The 18073-nt window shown below is 37.6% G+C and overlaps 1 protein-coding gene across 1 annotated transcript; it reads right to left on the bottom strand.

Moving 5' to 3' along the window:
- Positions 1-276: 276 nt before the first annotated feature.
- meis2b (Meis homeobox 2b) lies at positions 277-17639 on the bottom strand. The gene is made up of 13 exons (XM_079474242.1): positions 17095-17639; positions 16655-16887; positions 15889-16030; positions 15654-15704; positions 15249-15299; positions 14989-15135; positions 13200-13314; positions 9047-9186; positions 7048-7124; positions 2526-2584; positions 2338-2427; positions 2064-2150; positions 277-1235 (listed from the first exon to the last, which is right to left on the bottom strand). The coding sequence occupies exons 1-12, from the start codon at positions 17110-17112 to the stop codon at positions 2092-2094; spliced, it is 1182 nt and encodes a 393-aa protein (XP_079330368.1). The 5' UTR covers positions 17113-17639; the 3' UTR covers positions 277-1235; positions 2064-2091.
- Positions 17640-18073: the final 434 nt, after the last annotated feature.

Raw genomic sequence — 18073 nt, forward strand, 5'->3', positions numbered from 1 at the left:
CGAGGAAGATCCCGTCGAATGTTTTAGAAAAGTGAATTAATGTGGTTTCTTTCCTTGCATATAGCTGACATTTAGAACACACCTCCAAACAAATCTTTAATGATTTAATTCTTTGTGCGTTAATACGATTATTATTCTCCTACCCACTGACGTCTTTTATAGTAATACATAATTATGTACTATTACAATTCAGAGCTTTTATGTTCATGTTTAACTTATTAACTACATATTACAGGAGCAATGCATAACGACAACAACAAAATCAACAGAGATTTTGAAAATGAAGCATTTATTTAAAGAACTAGCAAAACATCAACAAAACATATGATCGACATTTTCATAGAAAAAAAAACAATTGAGACCCGACCAAAAGTGTATAACGATCTCCGTTCATAAATGATCTCGACTGAATGCCTGTTTGACAATGGTTTCTTTAACAAATAAATTATGTACAGTGCCATATCTCTAGTGGTTCAAAAAGTCTTCCAGACAACTTTACAAGAGTACTGTCCAATTTAACAAATACAGCTTGGCAATTAATTTCGATTTTTTTTGTGATACTTTTCAGAGCATTCAGACAATTACCTGAGGAAGACAAAATTGTTAGAGGAATTTGTGTCAAATGTTTCATTTTACTCATGTAGAATCATAAATGTCAGAGGCTTAAAATAAGTTAATGACAGAAACCCAAACATAAAACATTTCCATAGAGAAAGAGCATATCCCAAAAGCAAACAAATCATCACATTTCTGAGTTTGTGATGAATTTCTGCACTTTTTACTATATAGACTTTTGTGTGTTTGGAAAAAAATACATTTAATAGAAGATTGTGCATCTATTCATGAGCAAGTATGGAATATTTTCACCTCGGGCAGCCACTCTACTGTTGAGCAAAAGTGCACAAATGTGGTTCCCATTCTTCTTGACAGTAACAAGAATAAATACATAATTTAAAAAAAGAAGAGATTGGGTTCCCCAAGTGTCTTTAGAAGGCTCTCCCTCTAAAATGCTTCAAGTTAGTCGTTGTTATGTTGATGCTGCTGTGGGCAGTCTTTTGGCTGGGTATATAATGGCCACTTTGATGAGGTTTGAGAGGTTCCATAAATAGAGGAAATAATTGGTAGCTGGTGTTTGACAGGGTGTGATCAGATCCGAACAAATGTGAAATGGACTCACTTGCTGCTCATGTCATTGTTTGACACTCGTTCAGAGGCCGCAATCAAGACCTAGAACACTGGGAAAAAACAGGATATTGAGAAATTCATTCATCCTTACACTCACTTACAGTTTAATTAAATATTAGATTAGCCTCAGATCAATTGCTTAGACTTGCCTTAAGATCATAATTGTGGCTCTATCCTCTTTATGCTTTAAAGCTTTACACATTTAAGAACATATCTGCATAATGATCCACCAGCATATGGTGTTTAACTGGAGCTAATTAAAAATGGGAAACATTCCTCTAAATGACACAGTTACAGTAACGACTCAATAACGAACAATAATTTAACAGAAAAGGTATGGTTAAATAGTCTGGAAATTATTTAGTCTGGATGTATCTGGCTCCTGCGAGCCAGAGCTCATGATATCTCTATGTGTCTGTGGTTTCTGCAGTGAGTGTTAGCTGGACTCTCCTCTGCTCTTCCTTCATTAGCAGAGGCTGGGGTTGTTATTTGAGAGGAAAGGGCTGTGTTGGCGCAATGGAGAACTGGATGTGGTGCCTATTTACATATAAAGAGCTCTATTAATCAAGGTAAGTGTCATTAAGGAGGGGCTCATTGGGCAGCATAGTGTGGGTATTAAATAAAATTCTCTATGCCAGGCCGCCCGCGGCGAGCAATACGTCTTGATTTGTGGACTGTCAGAGACAGGCGGTGAAGATGGAGCCCCTGATTGAAGGTGTGTGTGTGTGCTGGGGGGATGTTGGAGGGAGAATTGCCATCATAATCAGATTTCACATTCAGAGAGAGAGAGAGAGAGAGAGAGAGAGAGAGAGAGAGAGAGAGAGAGAGAGAGAGAGAGAGAGAGAGGGATATTTTTAAATAACAACCCGTAACCTTACTTTTATGTTTTTTTCTAAATAAGGGAGTTTACATGTAGTGCCATTGTCCGTCCATGCCCATGTTCATACCCATACCTCCAATGGGACCTGTACACAGAGAAAAAATGTAACTGTAAAATAAGCAAATGTTAGGAAGCTTCTATCACACTCTTAAAGGCCACTTTGAGTTATATGAAGACTTTTACTTATAGTCATTTTTTCTTGTACAGCTGCTTTGTAACAATGAAAATTGTAAAAAGCGCTATATAAATAAAGCTGACTTGACTTGACTTACCACCAGGCCGTAGACCCATGTGCTGTTGGCCATCTAACACAAAGCCACCCATAGGTTGACCATCAGGGCTGTATGCGGTTCCTTGACTTACTAAAAAACGAGGACAAGATTATATATGTGATAGACTTTATGCATACATTGTGTTAAATGTGAAGCATTTCTGAAAATCTTGTAAAATAGATCTTTACCTGCTCTGTTAGACTGATCAATCATGGGTTGCACAATTCTTCTTCGAGCATTGATAAACCTTTTAAACAGAAATAAACAGACAACATGTTCTGTAGTACATCAGTATGTGATGTCACTTTAAATCCGTGTTCTTACTATTGGTGGTAATCCTGCTACTGCAAGTGTGGTGGGTGTTCCATAGTGATGCAAGGCATAGACTGCGTGTGCGGTTGTTAATAAAGACCTAACTGATGAAGCTGGTTTCTAGGACAGTTCTTCACGTTGTGAGTCAACATGTGCTAAAGCTATTTATATTACTGACTGCACACAGTTTATTTTACTGTCATTTAAACACTTAGCAACTTTTTTTACTATTATAAGCTTCGATGGATCACAAAATATTCATTAATGCATTGTGATTTACTCCAGGTCTTTGGGTTAATGGACCTGTCAGGAATCGACAAAAAAAGCAATGCATGAGTGCTAGACTGACGAAATACTCTGATTTATGACGTAAACATCCAGGGGCCTCATTTAAAAACGTGACTACGCAAACAGGGATAGAAATGTACGCACACAATTTTCAACGCACATTAAAAATAAACGTGGTGTAAATAAGTGTGCCACACGTACTATGCGTACACACAAAAGCATATAAGCATAATCATTTTAAATTCTGTTTATATGCACATTTGATTAAATATTCCACTAGCATGAATCACCTTGAGCACTCAAATTACAAAAAAAAGTAAAGATACATTTCTAGTGTATATGCGCTGTTTTTAATGTGACATGTTGCGATTTAATGGTAGCGAGAAATGCGATGTGCATTTTAATTCCTCTTAAACTAATTTGCAGAACTAAAAATGTTCCATGAATACAAAAAAAAAAATTTCTAGCTAGAACAATGATCAACAGTGCGCACTCTGATAGTGGATCAGGTGGTGGAGCGGTCCATATGGCTCACATATTTCCATCAAACACAGTACGTTCTGACGACGTCAGCAGTTCGTCTTCATGTTACGTCGTCATGACCAATAGAGAAAGCACAAAGTTACATCGCTTGGACGTTATTTGGTACGGATTTGGCCGCGTTCCCGAAACCTTCTTATCTATACGTATGTATATTGTATTGCAGTTATATCAATAGATCATCCCGAAAATTACACACGTGACCTTGTATATAAGTTTCCTGAAATGTTCTTAGTTAAGTATACCTTCTGTAAGTCATACGTTCGGAAGGTTGGTCAGAAGCGCTCTTAGCTGTACCTTACAACTGTTAAGAGTTCACCTCTAGTGGGCATTGTGAAAAAAGTTTGTTTAAATCGCAGTCTACACAAAAATATTCTAAAGTTAAATCCACTAGTACATTGACGTGTTTTCATACAAATAATATAATTGTCTTCACATGAGCTGGCAAACAAAATAATTTAGTATATTTAAGAGGAAGATTGTGGTAGGACGTTTAGTCAAACTGCAACGGTACATCATATCAGGGGCGATTCTAGAGTCAGAGCTTCAGGGGTGCTGAGCACCCAACGAGCCCCACTGCCACCACCCACCCTCTTTACACACAAAAACTAAAAATATGTCTATTAAAAAATAACTTTATCATTACAAAATTGATTCAACTAACTCCAAAATTCAGATTTCTTTTCTTTTTTTTGAGACCTTTTCAGAACACCAGCTTAATTGTGAGAGTTCACACAGATAGCTCCCTGTAACAAACACAAAACCTTCTTCACTCAGCTTGTTTCCCTTACCCTTAACTCTATGTGCCTCATTTTGTATCAGCAGTCATCAGATTGGTTAGATTAGATTCAACTTTATTGTCATTGAACAAAGTAACAGGTACTTGAAAAACAAAATGTTATTCATCTTCTGTAGTTTATTAACAAATGGCCATATATATCTGGTCGCACGCCTGTCTGAACTTTAATAAACCAATATAAGTCATCAATAAATAATAATAAAACAAGCTTCACATCAAGAGCAAACAAAAAAGAAGGTAAAACCAGAAAGTCCAAAATATCCAGTTAGTTTACAGAGGTCTTGAAAATAGTTAGAAAGTAAAGATATAAAAAAAGAAATAGAGATAAATCTTTGAAGTACTTCCCCTAAATCCCCATTTTTGCTCTACTTTGGGAGAGTTAATCTATGTTGCCGTACTTTGAGGGTGGCAAACCTGTCAATGACCCTTTGGGGTTCAATTATTTCAAGCAACTCATTCTCAATAGACATCACAGCTAGGTGCTGGAGTCTGCTTTGGCCTGTGGTCCTCCTGAGCCATGTATGGTGCCGACCCAAGGCACAAAAATTACGTGTAACAGCTTTCAGTGAAGGGAACATTTATGAATCTAGGAGTTTGTACACTGCTATCATGTCCTGAACTGTACCAGTTGGATGGCGTGCGCGCTGAGCGATGCAGGTACAGAGAAGTAGAAGAAGAGAAGAGGATGACACCATTTGCAAAGCAGGGATGTTTTCATTTTCATCCTTAACGCGTACATTTTAAACCACAAACTACGGAGTGTGTTTTGGAAATTTTTAACATTGTAAAAGACAAATTTATTTTTAGCATAACAACATGTCTTATTCCAAGTTTTAGGGGTGCTGAGCTTCTTTTTAGGGGTGTTGAAGCACCCCTAAAAAGGGGCTAGCCTCGCCCATGCATCATATGGTTTTGCTAAATCAAAGACGGTGCCATCCGTGGAGTAGTTTTTTAGTGCATTTAACTTTTTCAAGTTCATAATTGTTATTTTAAATGTAGACGCACGACTGGCGCGCGCAAATAGGCGACGGACATTTTTCCAGACGCGTCTGCACCTCATTGAGATGGAAATAGTTCAACTTTTCGGAGTGCTTGCGATTGCTTCTCTTCGGGCTGGCTTTTTCCGTGTGGTTATTCGACGCGACCGTGGATCTTAATGAATAAGTTTAATTGAAATATAAAAACACCTTGTTATAGTGCTGCACAATTATGGCAAGCTTTGTGTTTATATTACTCCTCTTAATATTGAAATTGGGATAAAAAATGTTGATTACATTTGAATTTTTTATTAAACGCGGCAACAAGCTATTCATGCTTCTGGCTGTAAAGGCGCCGCTTGCGCATCCACTGTCAAAGCAATAAGTCTGATTGTTTTGCTGGAATACACTTTTTTTAATGCACTGCAACAGCAAGTGGCTTTAATTTCACAATTAAATTAAATCTATGGTTAGTTTATTTGTGTCCTATGAGTCCTAATAAATGCATCTTTAGCTAATTCTAAAGTGATTATTTTATAAAGAACACCGCTACCTCACATTAACGCAGTGAATCAGTCCCTGTATAGAGTGAATAATTTATTGATGATCGATAATTCAGCACCACCAATTCAGCAATGGACAGCACCTGGTAACGTAAAAGAAACACCCTAAAGTATAGTTCGGGAAACACGCCTAAAAAAGGTGTAACTGTAGTTAAGTTGTACAAACTCACAGAAATAAAGTTTTGATACAGTTACGGAAGGAAAATTAGAAGTTTGTTTCCAAAATGAGATAACTCAGTTTTTTATTGTGCAGTCCAATTAATTTCAATACAACTTTTAGTTTGTTTTGCTTTAAGACTTAATAACTAAAATCTAACTAACACAATAAAAACATGATAACATAATTTAAAAAAAAACGTGACAACATTGTAATATTTGGGTGAGATGCGATCCCTTTAATATCCTAATGATTTTGGGCATTAAAGAAAAAAAGATAATTTTGACCCATACAATGTTATGTTGGCTATTGCCACAACTATTCCTGTGCTACTTAAGACTGGATTTGTGGTCTAGGGTCACATATATGAAAAGTAAACTTTTGCACTTACTCCAGACTTGACCACAGAGGCACTCAAAAATGCTTAGCTGTAAAGCTGTCGGTTTGCTAAAATGTGAGCATTTTTTAGTAAACATGTGGTTATTGCTTGGGGGAAAATTACCTCAGTGCAATGAGAGCGGGAGTGGCTTAGCCAGCTAAGATTTTAGTGGAAGTACATCATCACCAAGTGTGCATGTAGCCTATTACAGTATATTAAATAGATGCTAGACAGTCTACATAGTACAAATGTAAATTATAATGTTAAGAAAGGAGAGAAACAATCTCTGAATTCATGAATTCAATAGTCCACAATCAATATAAATATTAAAATTCCAACAGTTTAAAAAAGCTTAAGTAGATTCAGACCTCACATATATTTTATGATATAATGTAACTGCATGTAAATGATATAAAAGTTGTTCTTCTAAAAGTAGTTTTGCCGATTGTAGGGGTGTGTTAAATTAGGCTGTCCAAAAACATTTGGATGACTCATATCTAATTAAATGTAATCTTGAAAAAATGTAATCAATCACAAAATAAAATTTCACAGCCTGATCATTGTCGCCTTTGTTTTTTAATTTGTTTTGTTTTACTCAATCTACTGGACTTAAAATGGAAATGTTACAGAAAACCTTACTGAATGATGAGTGGTCGGGCAAATTACTAGGAAGTCCATGGTCAAAGGTTACTCACCAGTTATTTACTTGTAAGATGGTAAGTCCTGTGTCCTGTGCTAGTTGCTTCTTCTGCTCTTCAGATGGATAAGGGTGCTTAAAATAAAAAGAGGGATAGAGAAGGAATGGGAACCCAGAATCAGAGAAAAGAAAAAGTGAGGTTACTGTGAATATTTAACAAGGAAGCAAATATAAAAATCTTCATTTTAGGGAGGTGTATTTATGTCTTTTTAGTTTCCATGTACAAAGTTAGCAAAAGTATTTTTCCAAAAGTAATATGTTTAAATAGTTAATCCCATCAAACACCAATTTGTGTCATATGCCAATTTGTGTCATTGTGGAATCCACATGTATTTCAGGAAATAAATAATCTATGATAATCACATATGGTATCCTTAGTTTGAGAATATTTATCCTATAGTTCCTGTGTTATTGGCAGAGAGATTGTGGTTTCATTTGACATTATTTGACAAATGATCGAGTGGGTGTGAAAGAGAGACAATGGAGAGTTTTGTTTAGTGTTGAATAGGGCTTGGCCCTCAGTGGCCCCATTGTGGCCGTCACTCTCACTGTGAGTGCAGTAGGAGGGCAGCAGATGGCAGGCAGGGGTGAATGTATAGACAGCACAAGGTCGTGGATGTGCACCGATTTTGGCACTGGCGTACCCCACCTCCTGGGGTCAATGGTGAAGAGTCTTGTTACGTTTTCTTCTACCTCTTTCTTTCTAACACATGATGGTGCTGCCGACAATTTCCCTGCTTGCCTTCTGGATTGGTAGCTGTCATTCATTTTATAAATTACTGCAAGCCTCTACATCAATACCCCAATGACAGTCAAATCTGAGCTGTACTCTGGGATCCATATTTGAACCCTTGTCAAAACAATTTTACCAGGACCTAGGATTACGTTGATTGTTTGCTGTTAAGGATATTTAGATAAAGTTTTGAGATCTGTATTGAGAATCCCATGGGCTCATCCACTTTTCCCAAATGTGATAATGAAAAGTCTTTAAATCTAAGTGCGTTGTTATCTAAAATGCAGTCATATTTGCGTTAATTACAATTATGCCTATTAAGAAGCATCCTCCCTGTCCAAAGTAGCATGCCAATAGAGATCTCTCTATCTTGTTCCAGCCAATCTAAAATATATAATTGTAATCTTATACAGAATTTTAATGTTCCACCTTTCTTTATGACTGGCACTACAGGGGGTCTTTATCAGAGATTTCTGAAGAGGTCACAAAAGATAGAGGCTTAGACCATATGTAAAATCCCCAACCCCCCATCTAAAATGTGGCACAAAATAGACAGCCTCATAGTAGAAACCAACAAAATGTAATCCAGCAGCTCCTTATTCAGGCCCAACTCCAGATGAATGCATGATCGCCTGGGTGTTGCAACGGGGGCCATTCAAAGGCCAAATTCCCTTTTACCACTGTTTTTTGTCAGAGTACACATTCTGCAATGGGAAAAACTTTTGCTTCACAAATCAGTATGAAAAGGATCTGGGAACAGTAAGAGGATAATTCAATTAGGCCCTCCTCTACTCTAAACTCTGAAGGTGGGTAAAAGGGAAAGGATTTATATGTGTACAAGACCTGTGTAGCCCTTAGAAGGTGTAGCCCAGGAATTCAGAAAGAGAATGTAAAACAGGAAGAGGTCAAAGAACTGGATATTTAGAAATGTTCACAATGTGCAGATATTTAAGATCTTGCCTAAAAGTGGGAATTGCGAAAGGGTGACTACAGCCAACAAACTACAACCGTTTTTAACAAGCATGGTGGTTGGACAGACCAAGAAACAGATCAAAACACAGCCTGCCAGTTTTAATACAGTTTGGATTCAGTCCACTGAGCTGAGCACATTGGAATTCTAATTCTCAAAGAGGCACATCCGACACAGGTCAACACTTGGTCCAAGTCACACTTGGATTCTCTGGCCAAGCTTAGATACAATGACCATTTTTACATTTTCTTTTGCCTGATATTACAGGGATAAGGAGAGTTGAGCATGTCTTACCGTGAGATGTTGGAATAGCCATGCCCGCATGATGTTGGTTGCTACTTTTGGAAAGATTCCTCTTTTTTTCTGCCGCTTCTTGTCCTGGTCATCTTCATCCCCTGTGCCTGGAGATGCCAAACTGTTATCCAAGCCATCCCCTGATAAACAACAGCATGAAAATGGGGCGAGAAAGCAAGAAGAGCAGAAGATTAAGAACATTTATAATGAGAAAAAACATCACCTTCAGCATAGTACAGATGTCTACTCAGACCGATCACTAGTGCCATTTACTAACACAATGTGAAACAGCAACGCGGGGGTCTTGATTTGATTAGTAACAGTAACACAGGGACCACAGCAAGCAAGAGTATCCATGCAGTGAGAGGGAACGCTAATAAACAGAGTGAGATGAAGGGCCATCTCTGGCTCTCTCTTTCTCAGTGTAAGAGATCTTGAGGAAAGCTCTGCACCAACTCCGGTGTTATTAATTCAATGTAAATTCCGTCTTTGACATGAGTTAATGAATGTCCAGGCTCCATGCCTGAACGGGGAGTGGGGACTTTCACTATGAAGAGAATATCTTATCTGCATTAATGCAATAGAAAATACATAAAGCACAAAGCAAACCCATTACTATACCCTTTGTGTTGCTAAAGTAAATTCAACATTAGAGTTTGCTTACTGCCTTCCAGTGCATGGATTGTACATATGTTGCTAGCCTTCTATACTGTTTACATATAAATCCCAGTGTGTATCATTGCAAGGAGTGACTGTGTTAAATAGTCATTGGCTTAATAAAACAACTGCACCTTTCGAAGTGCAAGAAGAAATTATTTAACAGGGAGAAATTACTGCACACTCACTTAACAAAACCAAAATTTTTGATTGGTTAAATACATTTTACTAATCTTAATAGCGTACAGCTATTAACAAAAATGTCAACAGCATCGGGAATCCAATCCAACACTGGTTATTATTACAGCACAATTTCAGGAATTATTCTGGTACACACTTGATTAACATGTGTTCCCCAGTCAATCTTTGCAGTTCATTTGTGGCCACTTAGAATTGTGTATATTGATATATTATAAATTGGTTTATGTATTCTTAATCTCTATTCTCTTTTGAACTGTCAGCTGTTTGCTGCATTCAGTCTACCTTAAGATCACAGTAAGAACATGCATGGACTAGGGCAGGAGACTGCTTTTTAACTAAGGTTTCCTTAGTCCTCCCTCCCTACACTTTTTTTCTTCCTTTCCTCCTATCTCTCTTTCACTTTTCCATTAACTGTGCATAAGCCAAGATGATTTACTTTTAACCATCATGCTTATTTTCCGTGCCCTGAGGGTAAATATGCCTTGAAAGCCTGCCCAGAGGGTGTGTGAATAATGTATCTGAGGAACTCCTCCCCGGAGGCGGAACAGGAACCCTACTTTTCTTGAGATTGGCCCTGCTGTGTCTCTTTGTTTTGGGGGATGCATCAATCAAAGGCGACTGTATGCGCCATATTCATGCATTAATATTTCAGTTAATGAATAATGTAATTTAAATATAAGGGAGGGGTGGTTGTAGGTGAACTTTAGACAGACCGATGCTGTTGCTGCAAAATGCCAAGAAAATTCAAGAGCAGGGCACTACTTTCATAGTTTTAGTCCGCTCAAGACAATTTTTCTCCAAATATTCTTAACATGTTTTGGAGTTTGTGTGTGAGAGGAGAAGGACTAATGATTGTTGTAAAGGTTGTAAAGGTCATTTCTGGAAGTTATGAAAAGTTTTTTGTTCAAGAAAGGAATAAGAAGTAAAGAATGACACAGAGAAAAAAACAATAATCCAAATGAAAGTTAAAGAAAAGTAGATAAAAATGATAAATAAACAGATAAATAAAGCCAGGATCATCATATCTAAGGAAGGGCTCAAACAGCCCACTCCCACCCCATGCCTTTTTTCCCCCTGTTCCAGAAAACGAAGGCCGCAGGGCTGATCCAACTCAACGCTGATTGTTTCTGACTGTTCCCTGGCAACTCAGCCCATGCTGCCTGAGCGACTGCACTCTCTTTAAAGACTGCTGTTCTCTGCTCCCAGAGCCCTACGTCACTCCCCGGCCTGAGAGTTTGCACGCGCAGCACAGAGGGGGGCCATAGCAGCCTAGAGGAAGGCTCTAGGCCCTAAGGCTGTTTTATTACCCTAAGACATTGAAAAAAGACTTAAAGCTTCCATTTCTCACAAATTTCACACCAGTATCCTCAGAGTCAGGGAAACAACAAGGTCCACAACTCAAATGGTAATTGTTATCTTGATGCTGATAATTAGTTGAAATTGATATAGATGAATGTCATGGAAACATAGAGGTCCAGTGCAAACTAACTTGCTCTGATGACTGCCACCCCACACGCATCAGAATAAATCCTGTTTGCTTGGTTAATAAGCTCACTGTGACCTCAATCCATCACTAACTGTACTTCTCCAATAGGGGCCATAATTCAGACTACTGGATGCAGCAGACTGGATAATTACTAAATATACTTGACAAATACAGATGATTTTTTCCTCGCTAATCATTTTGCCTTAAGCATATTGATTAGATGCCTCTTGTCCCCCGTGGCCATGTTATGATCTGATAGACCATGGAATTGTTACACGCGGTTAACACGGTTGACAGTAAAACACTGCGGCAATGCATGGTATTGGTTAGTTTGTGTTACACAGAGGCATCAGCTCTTGACACTTGCTGCACCACCATGCTCATGCAAACACCATGCTGGGATTTACCCTTCATTGAGGGTTCAAATATAAATGTAAACATCCTGTCTCAGCCTGTGTCTTTCACTGCCCATAGAGATGAACATTGGGTTTGAATGTCTTGCAGCTTCCCTTTGTTCCCTTTTTGGCCTTTGTGAGGAATCCCTAGGCTCTGCATTCCCACCAACATACACATTAGGATAGCTGTATCTCCGTAAAAAAACACACTTTAGCTGAGTTGAATAAGCAATTATATAAAAGAGGAGCTCCAACAAATTTGGGTTCTTGAGGGCCTCACTCACTCTCTTCGCTTCTTCTGACCCAATAACCTAACTTGACAAACAGAAGTACCTGACATGTACGAACAACAAGGAGATCCCTGTTCGAGAGACAGGTGCTTTGAGGACGTCCAGTAATTTCTGAACTCTTAAGTATGACTTATGTATGGCCATCTCCCCCCCATTAACTAACAGGAAACCCATCTCTTGAATGAAAGAAGCAGGGACACCAAACCAAAGTCCCTCCTGGAGGAGCAATGGCATGCGGTGACTTCGCTTCCGGTGAGGCACAAAAGCGAAGCCCTTCAAAACATGTATTTAGCCTGTCATGTGTGTGGCTCGTAATGTAAAAATATGTGTCCGGTTCGTCATATGAACCTATGTGCAAATTCCCCATCATGTAAAAATAAGTGCCAGCTGCAGATGTGTTAAGCAAGTATTTTGTGAACGTGGGCATCTCTTTTTTCATAAACACTTTCAAGCAGGCAAGTATCTTGACATGATGTGTGATGTACAAATGTTCACATGACACCCCAAACTAATTTTGATATTCCTGCCTCCACGGAAAAGAAGTCACTGTGGGGGAATAGTACGTAGATGTACCTGATCCCAAACCAATTTTTTCTCAAAACAGATATTAACTCTCCATTATGACTAGTATTTGAAGTGTTTTGTCCTTCATGCTGGCAGGGGTCATTCCTCTTCCCCTTTCTGAATGCAAGCTCTTTGGGATCAAAAGGTTCTGGGTTTTGACTGTCCCCCAACTCCTTAAAAAAGCCTGGTGATGTCACCACCCTGATGCTTTTCTTTAATTCAGATAGAGTAGCAATACATAAACATTACTAGCATTTAATTAAAGATTATTTGCTGTTATGCCAAACATTTATTGTGGGTGTTTAAAAGACACTTTGTTATGGGACTTCATACTATCACACTGAGGCAATGTTTGTATGATAACATAAACAGTAAGATGTGGCTGAGTAGTGATTACTGTTTACACTCACACCCTTTAAACCATATATATTTTATAAATATACATTCTGAATATTTTTAATAACTCAATCCTTAATTTTAAATTTGAGAACTTTATGGCCTTAACTGATGCCTTTTCTACCAGGAAAAGTATTATTGTATATCAAGTAAAATCTTCCTACCAAGTTCACTGCTGTTATCTCCACTCTGAGAAGCATGTCCCCCGCTTGAAGGTCCAGGGGTGCCAACTGATGGAGTGGAGTGAGTGTCGTCCATGTCTCTCCAGGATGTTGGATTCTGAGGTTCAGGTACATGCCAAATTATCAGTTGCAATCGAACATCAAGAACAGATACAGAAAACAATAGATCCAAAAAGATAAAGGCTAATTTAGTAATGATAGTAGGACAAAGGACAGCAAGTTTGTACCATTCTGTCTGTCCCAAGAAGGTCCTTTTTCAAATTAGAAAAAACAAAACAATTAGCTTTCCTCAATATAAAGACATCCCAGGAATATTATTCAAAATGCTAGCCTTTATGAGAACAATATGGAGCCACGGTCAATGTAACTGCTTCTTCCACTGTCTGTCAGTAAATGTGCACAATCAAAACCAGAAACCCCCTTTTAACCAGAACTGGATGTAAAACATGTAAACAGGCTCAACATGAAGGCAAACAGCAGACACTCCTCTTCTGACCCTTAACGTCAGCTGTTTGCCTGATGGTGATCAACTGAAGAGCTTTAGAGAATCAGACTAAGCTTCTACAACAATAAAGTTGTATGAATAAGCCCCTTCACTGTTTTCTCATTAGGACACACACAAGCATGTTTCTGAAGGCTTCTGTCTTTTCCCATCACCTAGTTCAAAGTGTTTTGTGTCAAACAAGACATTTGTAAATCAATAAGATATTACAGAAACATCCATAAAAGATTATAGTTTTTGTCAAGTGTACAAAGGCACAAGCTCATCAAATTAATTTGGCTGAGCAAGTGAAGATAGAATGGTTTTCGCACACCATATAGCCTCCTCCTTTGCAGAAATGTTTACTTGGGGCAAGTTATCAGTTATACATGATTATACACAAAGAACTGTAAATGGCAGAACTGTTTATGACGTCAAAGAAATCTCAGTTTTTAGTGGCACAGAATATTTTAAATAAATATTCTCTATCTTCTTATTCGTTCCCTTAAAATAATTTGACTTGTAACAGCACTAGCAGAATGTAAAGTTATTTTCCATATAAATCTATGTTTTTTTCATGTGACAGGGGGTGGTGTGTTGATAATGGGAAGCACATCTGTAAAGAACACAATGTTGGTCTCTGAGTAAAAGAAGACTCCCCTTCTGCTTGACAATAACAATCTAATCAGTTCAAAGACAATGGTGCATTCACTTGCAAATGTAACGCTGATCATTAGAGCTAACAGAGGGGTGAACAGTTAGGGGTAAACTCTGACCCTTCGCAACACCTGCAACCAACATGATGTGCATAATCATTGCCATAATCATAATTCTGCTTAAAATATGTCCTAGGGCTATGCCTTAATGATTCTTATCAGTGCAAAAAAGTAGATTTAGATAATATTGTATACATTTTGCATTTGTAACTAAGTAATTACTAATTTTCACTCTTTTTGTTTATGTAATTGTGGAGATTAGTAACACAGAGAGCCAAGAAAACTGACATGGAAAATGTACAAAAAAATTGGGAGGTTAAATGCTATTGTTTGAATCAGTGAAACATAATTATTTTTTTTATTATTTTGTATGTGACATGCAGCCATTTAACCTGATACAGTTATTCTTTATAGCAAACTATTAATATTAACCTATAAATAATAAAACTACATTTTGGAGGAAAAATATGGTCTTTGTAAATGGACATCAGCAGCGCTTACTGCATAAACAGTATAAACAACTTCGTTTAAGTGTCGGTCTAAATTACAATAATGTTATGATTTTAACACTCACGTGATCTGCAATATTTGTGGAAGATCCTGAGAGGTCATCGAAGTCTGACTTGCATCCGTCACGTTCATCAATTACCAGGTCTATGGGCATTTTCCCCTTTAAGCAGCTTATATAACGATGGCAAAAGTTGTCGCAAAGCTCATGCACCTGATAAGAAATTAATTAAAACTAGTTTAAAAATAATAAAATAGAATGCATAACATCATAGGCCAACAGTTAACTTTGGGGACTACATTTGTACAAAACCCATAAACACATACCTTTTCGAGTTCCAAGAGATGAAATCGTAATACTTGTATTGACTGTATCATCTAGAAAAAGAAATGAACACATTAAACATAAAAAACTAAAACAACGATAACCGGCAATTGTTGTTGTTTTATATCAGAATTACAATAACAAATGCTCACGTTCAAAAAAATAGTTTTAGCTTTTTTATTGTCATGTTATTGCAATAATAGACGTCTAAATAGTTTTCTCCAGAGTCGATGCTTTGAGGGTGCCCTAGGCAAAGACCCCCACGCCCCCTAATAACACGCGGCCTCATAAATCACTAAAGCTTCCTTTATTTTCCACAAAGAATCCGCCAACAAAGCTTTGCAGCAAACATACACATTCACTTAAAAATACTGCGCGAGATTTATCTAACAAAAATTTATACTCACCAAATTGTCCAACTCTGGGTTAGAGGAAAATAACGGTTTCTCTGCGCGTATCTAAGAGAAATATTTAATCATAAAATTACATTTAAAAATTCACAGCATTAGCAAATATATCATAGCCAGTGACGCATTTACATAATTTTGAAAGCCAATTTCACCTGAAATTAATCAGTGTTGTCGAGTAAAACCATATCGGTAAAACTCATAAGGTATTTCGCATAGTTTGTTGGTCTATTACCTGTTTGGCAAACACAGCAATGTCTTCGTTAAAAGAGTCAGATGAGCACACATCTCCACCAGCGACACCGGGCTCTCTTGGTGTGCATGTGGCAAGCTCACACTTCTCAAAAACCAGCGCCAAGAGGGGAAATAACGGGTGCCTTAAAGAAATGGCTATTGTTTTTGGTAAATGCGCACATGATATAAACGAAGAAAAAAATCAAATGTAAACATTATATCACAGACTGGATATTAATGTTGAAGACAGTAATGTTGATGAACTATATTTTATAAAGTTATTACTTTAACAGCCCTTATAGCCACTCTGTTGTTACACTGTACAGGTGGGGTTGAGTGAAAGCTATTGCACTCTAAAAAGTGCTGGGTTGTTTTTGATCCATGCTGGGCAAATATTGGACAGAACACTGCTGGGTTAGAATTACTCAATGCCGGGTAATTTCAACCCAACTGCTGGTTTGTTTCACTCGTTGGGTAAAGACCACCCAACAACTGGGTTACAAATAACCTGTAATTTTTTGAGTGTAGGTATTTATTATAATAATAAAATAAAAATTCAGCACATTATCAAACAATATTGGTAGATTCACCACCCTTCTGTCACAGACCTCTTAACCTAGCCTTTGAAGTTCACTCAAGGTTTAATAATACGGCATACTATTTAAAGATTTAATTAAACAAAAATCCATTAGTGAGTGTTGTTTATCAAATAACAAACGTTTTCATTTAATGTGTGCATCATATGTACAATATTGCAAGTAGCCTACCCATAAATTTGGTCCTTGTCTCGTTTAAGTGCATCGTTAACAGCTGAGCCCATGCTGCTGGCCATGATACTGTGTGGTGCATGAGCTCCATAGTGTTGGTTGGCATGTGGTGGTGGCCCGTGGTTCAAGTGGTGAATTTGCGGCAGGGGCCGCGGCGCATGTGGATCCCCGTATATTGATGTTGGAACCCCGACTCCTTCCATTCCTCCACCGTAGTGAGCAAGGTCTTCGTACTGCATCAAGCAGAGACATAATTTTACTGTTAGATAACTTAAACGGTTATAATGCTAAGACATATATATATATATATATATATATATATATATATATATATATATATATATATATATATACACACACATGCAAACATAAAAAAGGCAAATGTATAATATAGTTAGTTCAAGCGTACATCTAGACAAAGTATTTGTAAGTGAACGTACCCGCTGAGCCATCAGCATATGAAGATTTTGTTGATGAAAGTGGAATCTATGCGATTATTTCGCAATGAAGCAATCAGAGTGTTTTAATTCCTTTTGTGCATCCAGTTTAAGAGCAATGTGCTGTTGGTAATCCGGTGAAGTAACCGACCATGTCCTGTAAAGAGTTTCTGATTTGCTTATAACCCGTATTGCCAGCTACCACAATTTCCTTAGATACAAATATCTAAAATTGTGGTCTGGTTGTCTGATGCAGTATAGCATTCGCAAAAACCTTTAAATCAGAAAGAAATGTATATACTCTCGCATTTAGCTTGGCATCAGAGCTGGCTGTCAGTAGAATGAGAAACTATCCGGATCTCATGTTCATTTGTGACCCACGCTGGAGTTTAGTTGATGGTCGGAGCAGCTTCCACTTAAAGCAACTGATCCCCTGATGATGATTGGGAAACGTGGTGGGTGTTACCGACCCGACACCTCTACATAAAGCAAGAGAAAGAAGAGCGCAATGACTACGAGCAGCCAGCGATGGTTCACATTGGATACGCGCTGCATGACGCACTGTAACATCCTTTACATACCAGTTTTGTTACTATGGGTGGAGTCTCTTAAATTTTGAAGTGCACTAAGTGGACGTTTTTTAACGAATTACTAAGCATCACAACATTCGAACCTAAGATGATCGACTTAAAAAAAAGAGTACTTTATTTATAATAATTTTTTATTGAACTGTCTAACCGCCTAGTTTAGTGTCATATAAAATAATTGTTGCATCGTATTGTTTTCCCTTACAAACATACCGTCGACACAAATAAATCCACCAGTATATTTTTTATTATAGCAAACAAATAAATGTCTGTATTTGTCTACATTTAGCCTTTATTGGTATTTTCATGCAATTGGCTTTATATGCATGTATGTAAAATGTGACAAATATAACAATAATAATTATTACTATGATTCTTATTATTACTACAGTATT

Source organism: Barbatula barbatula (assembly GCF_947034865.1).
Source record: "Barbatula barbatula genome assembly, chromosome: 15".
Taxonomy (NCBI): domain Eukaryota; kingdom Metazoa; phylum Chordata; class Actinopteri; order Cypriniformes; family Nemacheilidae; genus Barbatula; species Barbatula barbatula.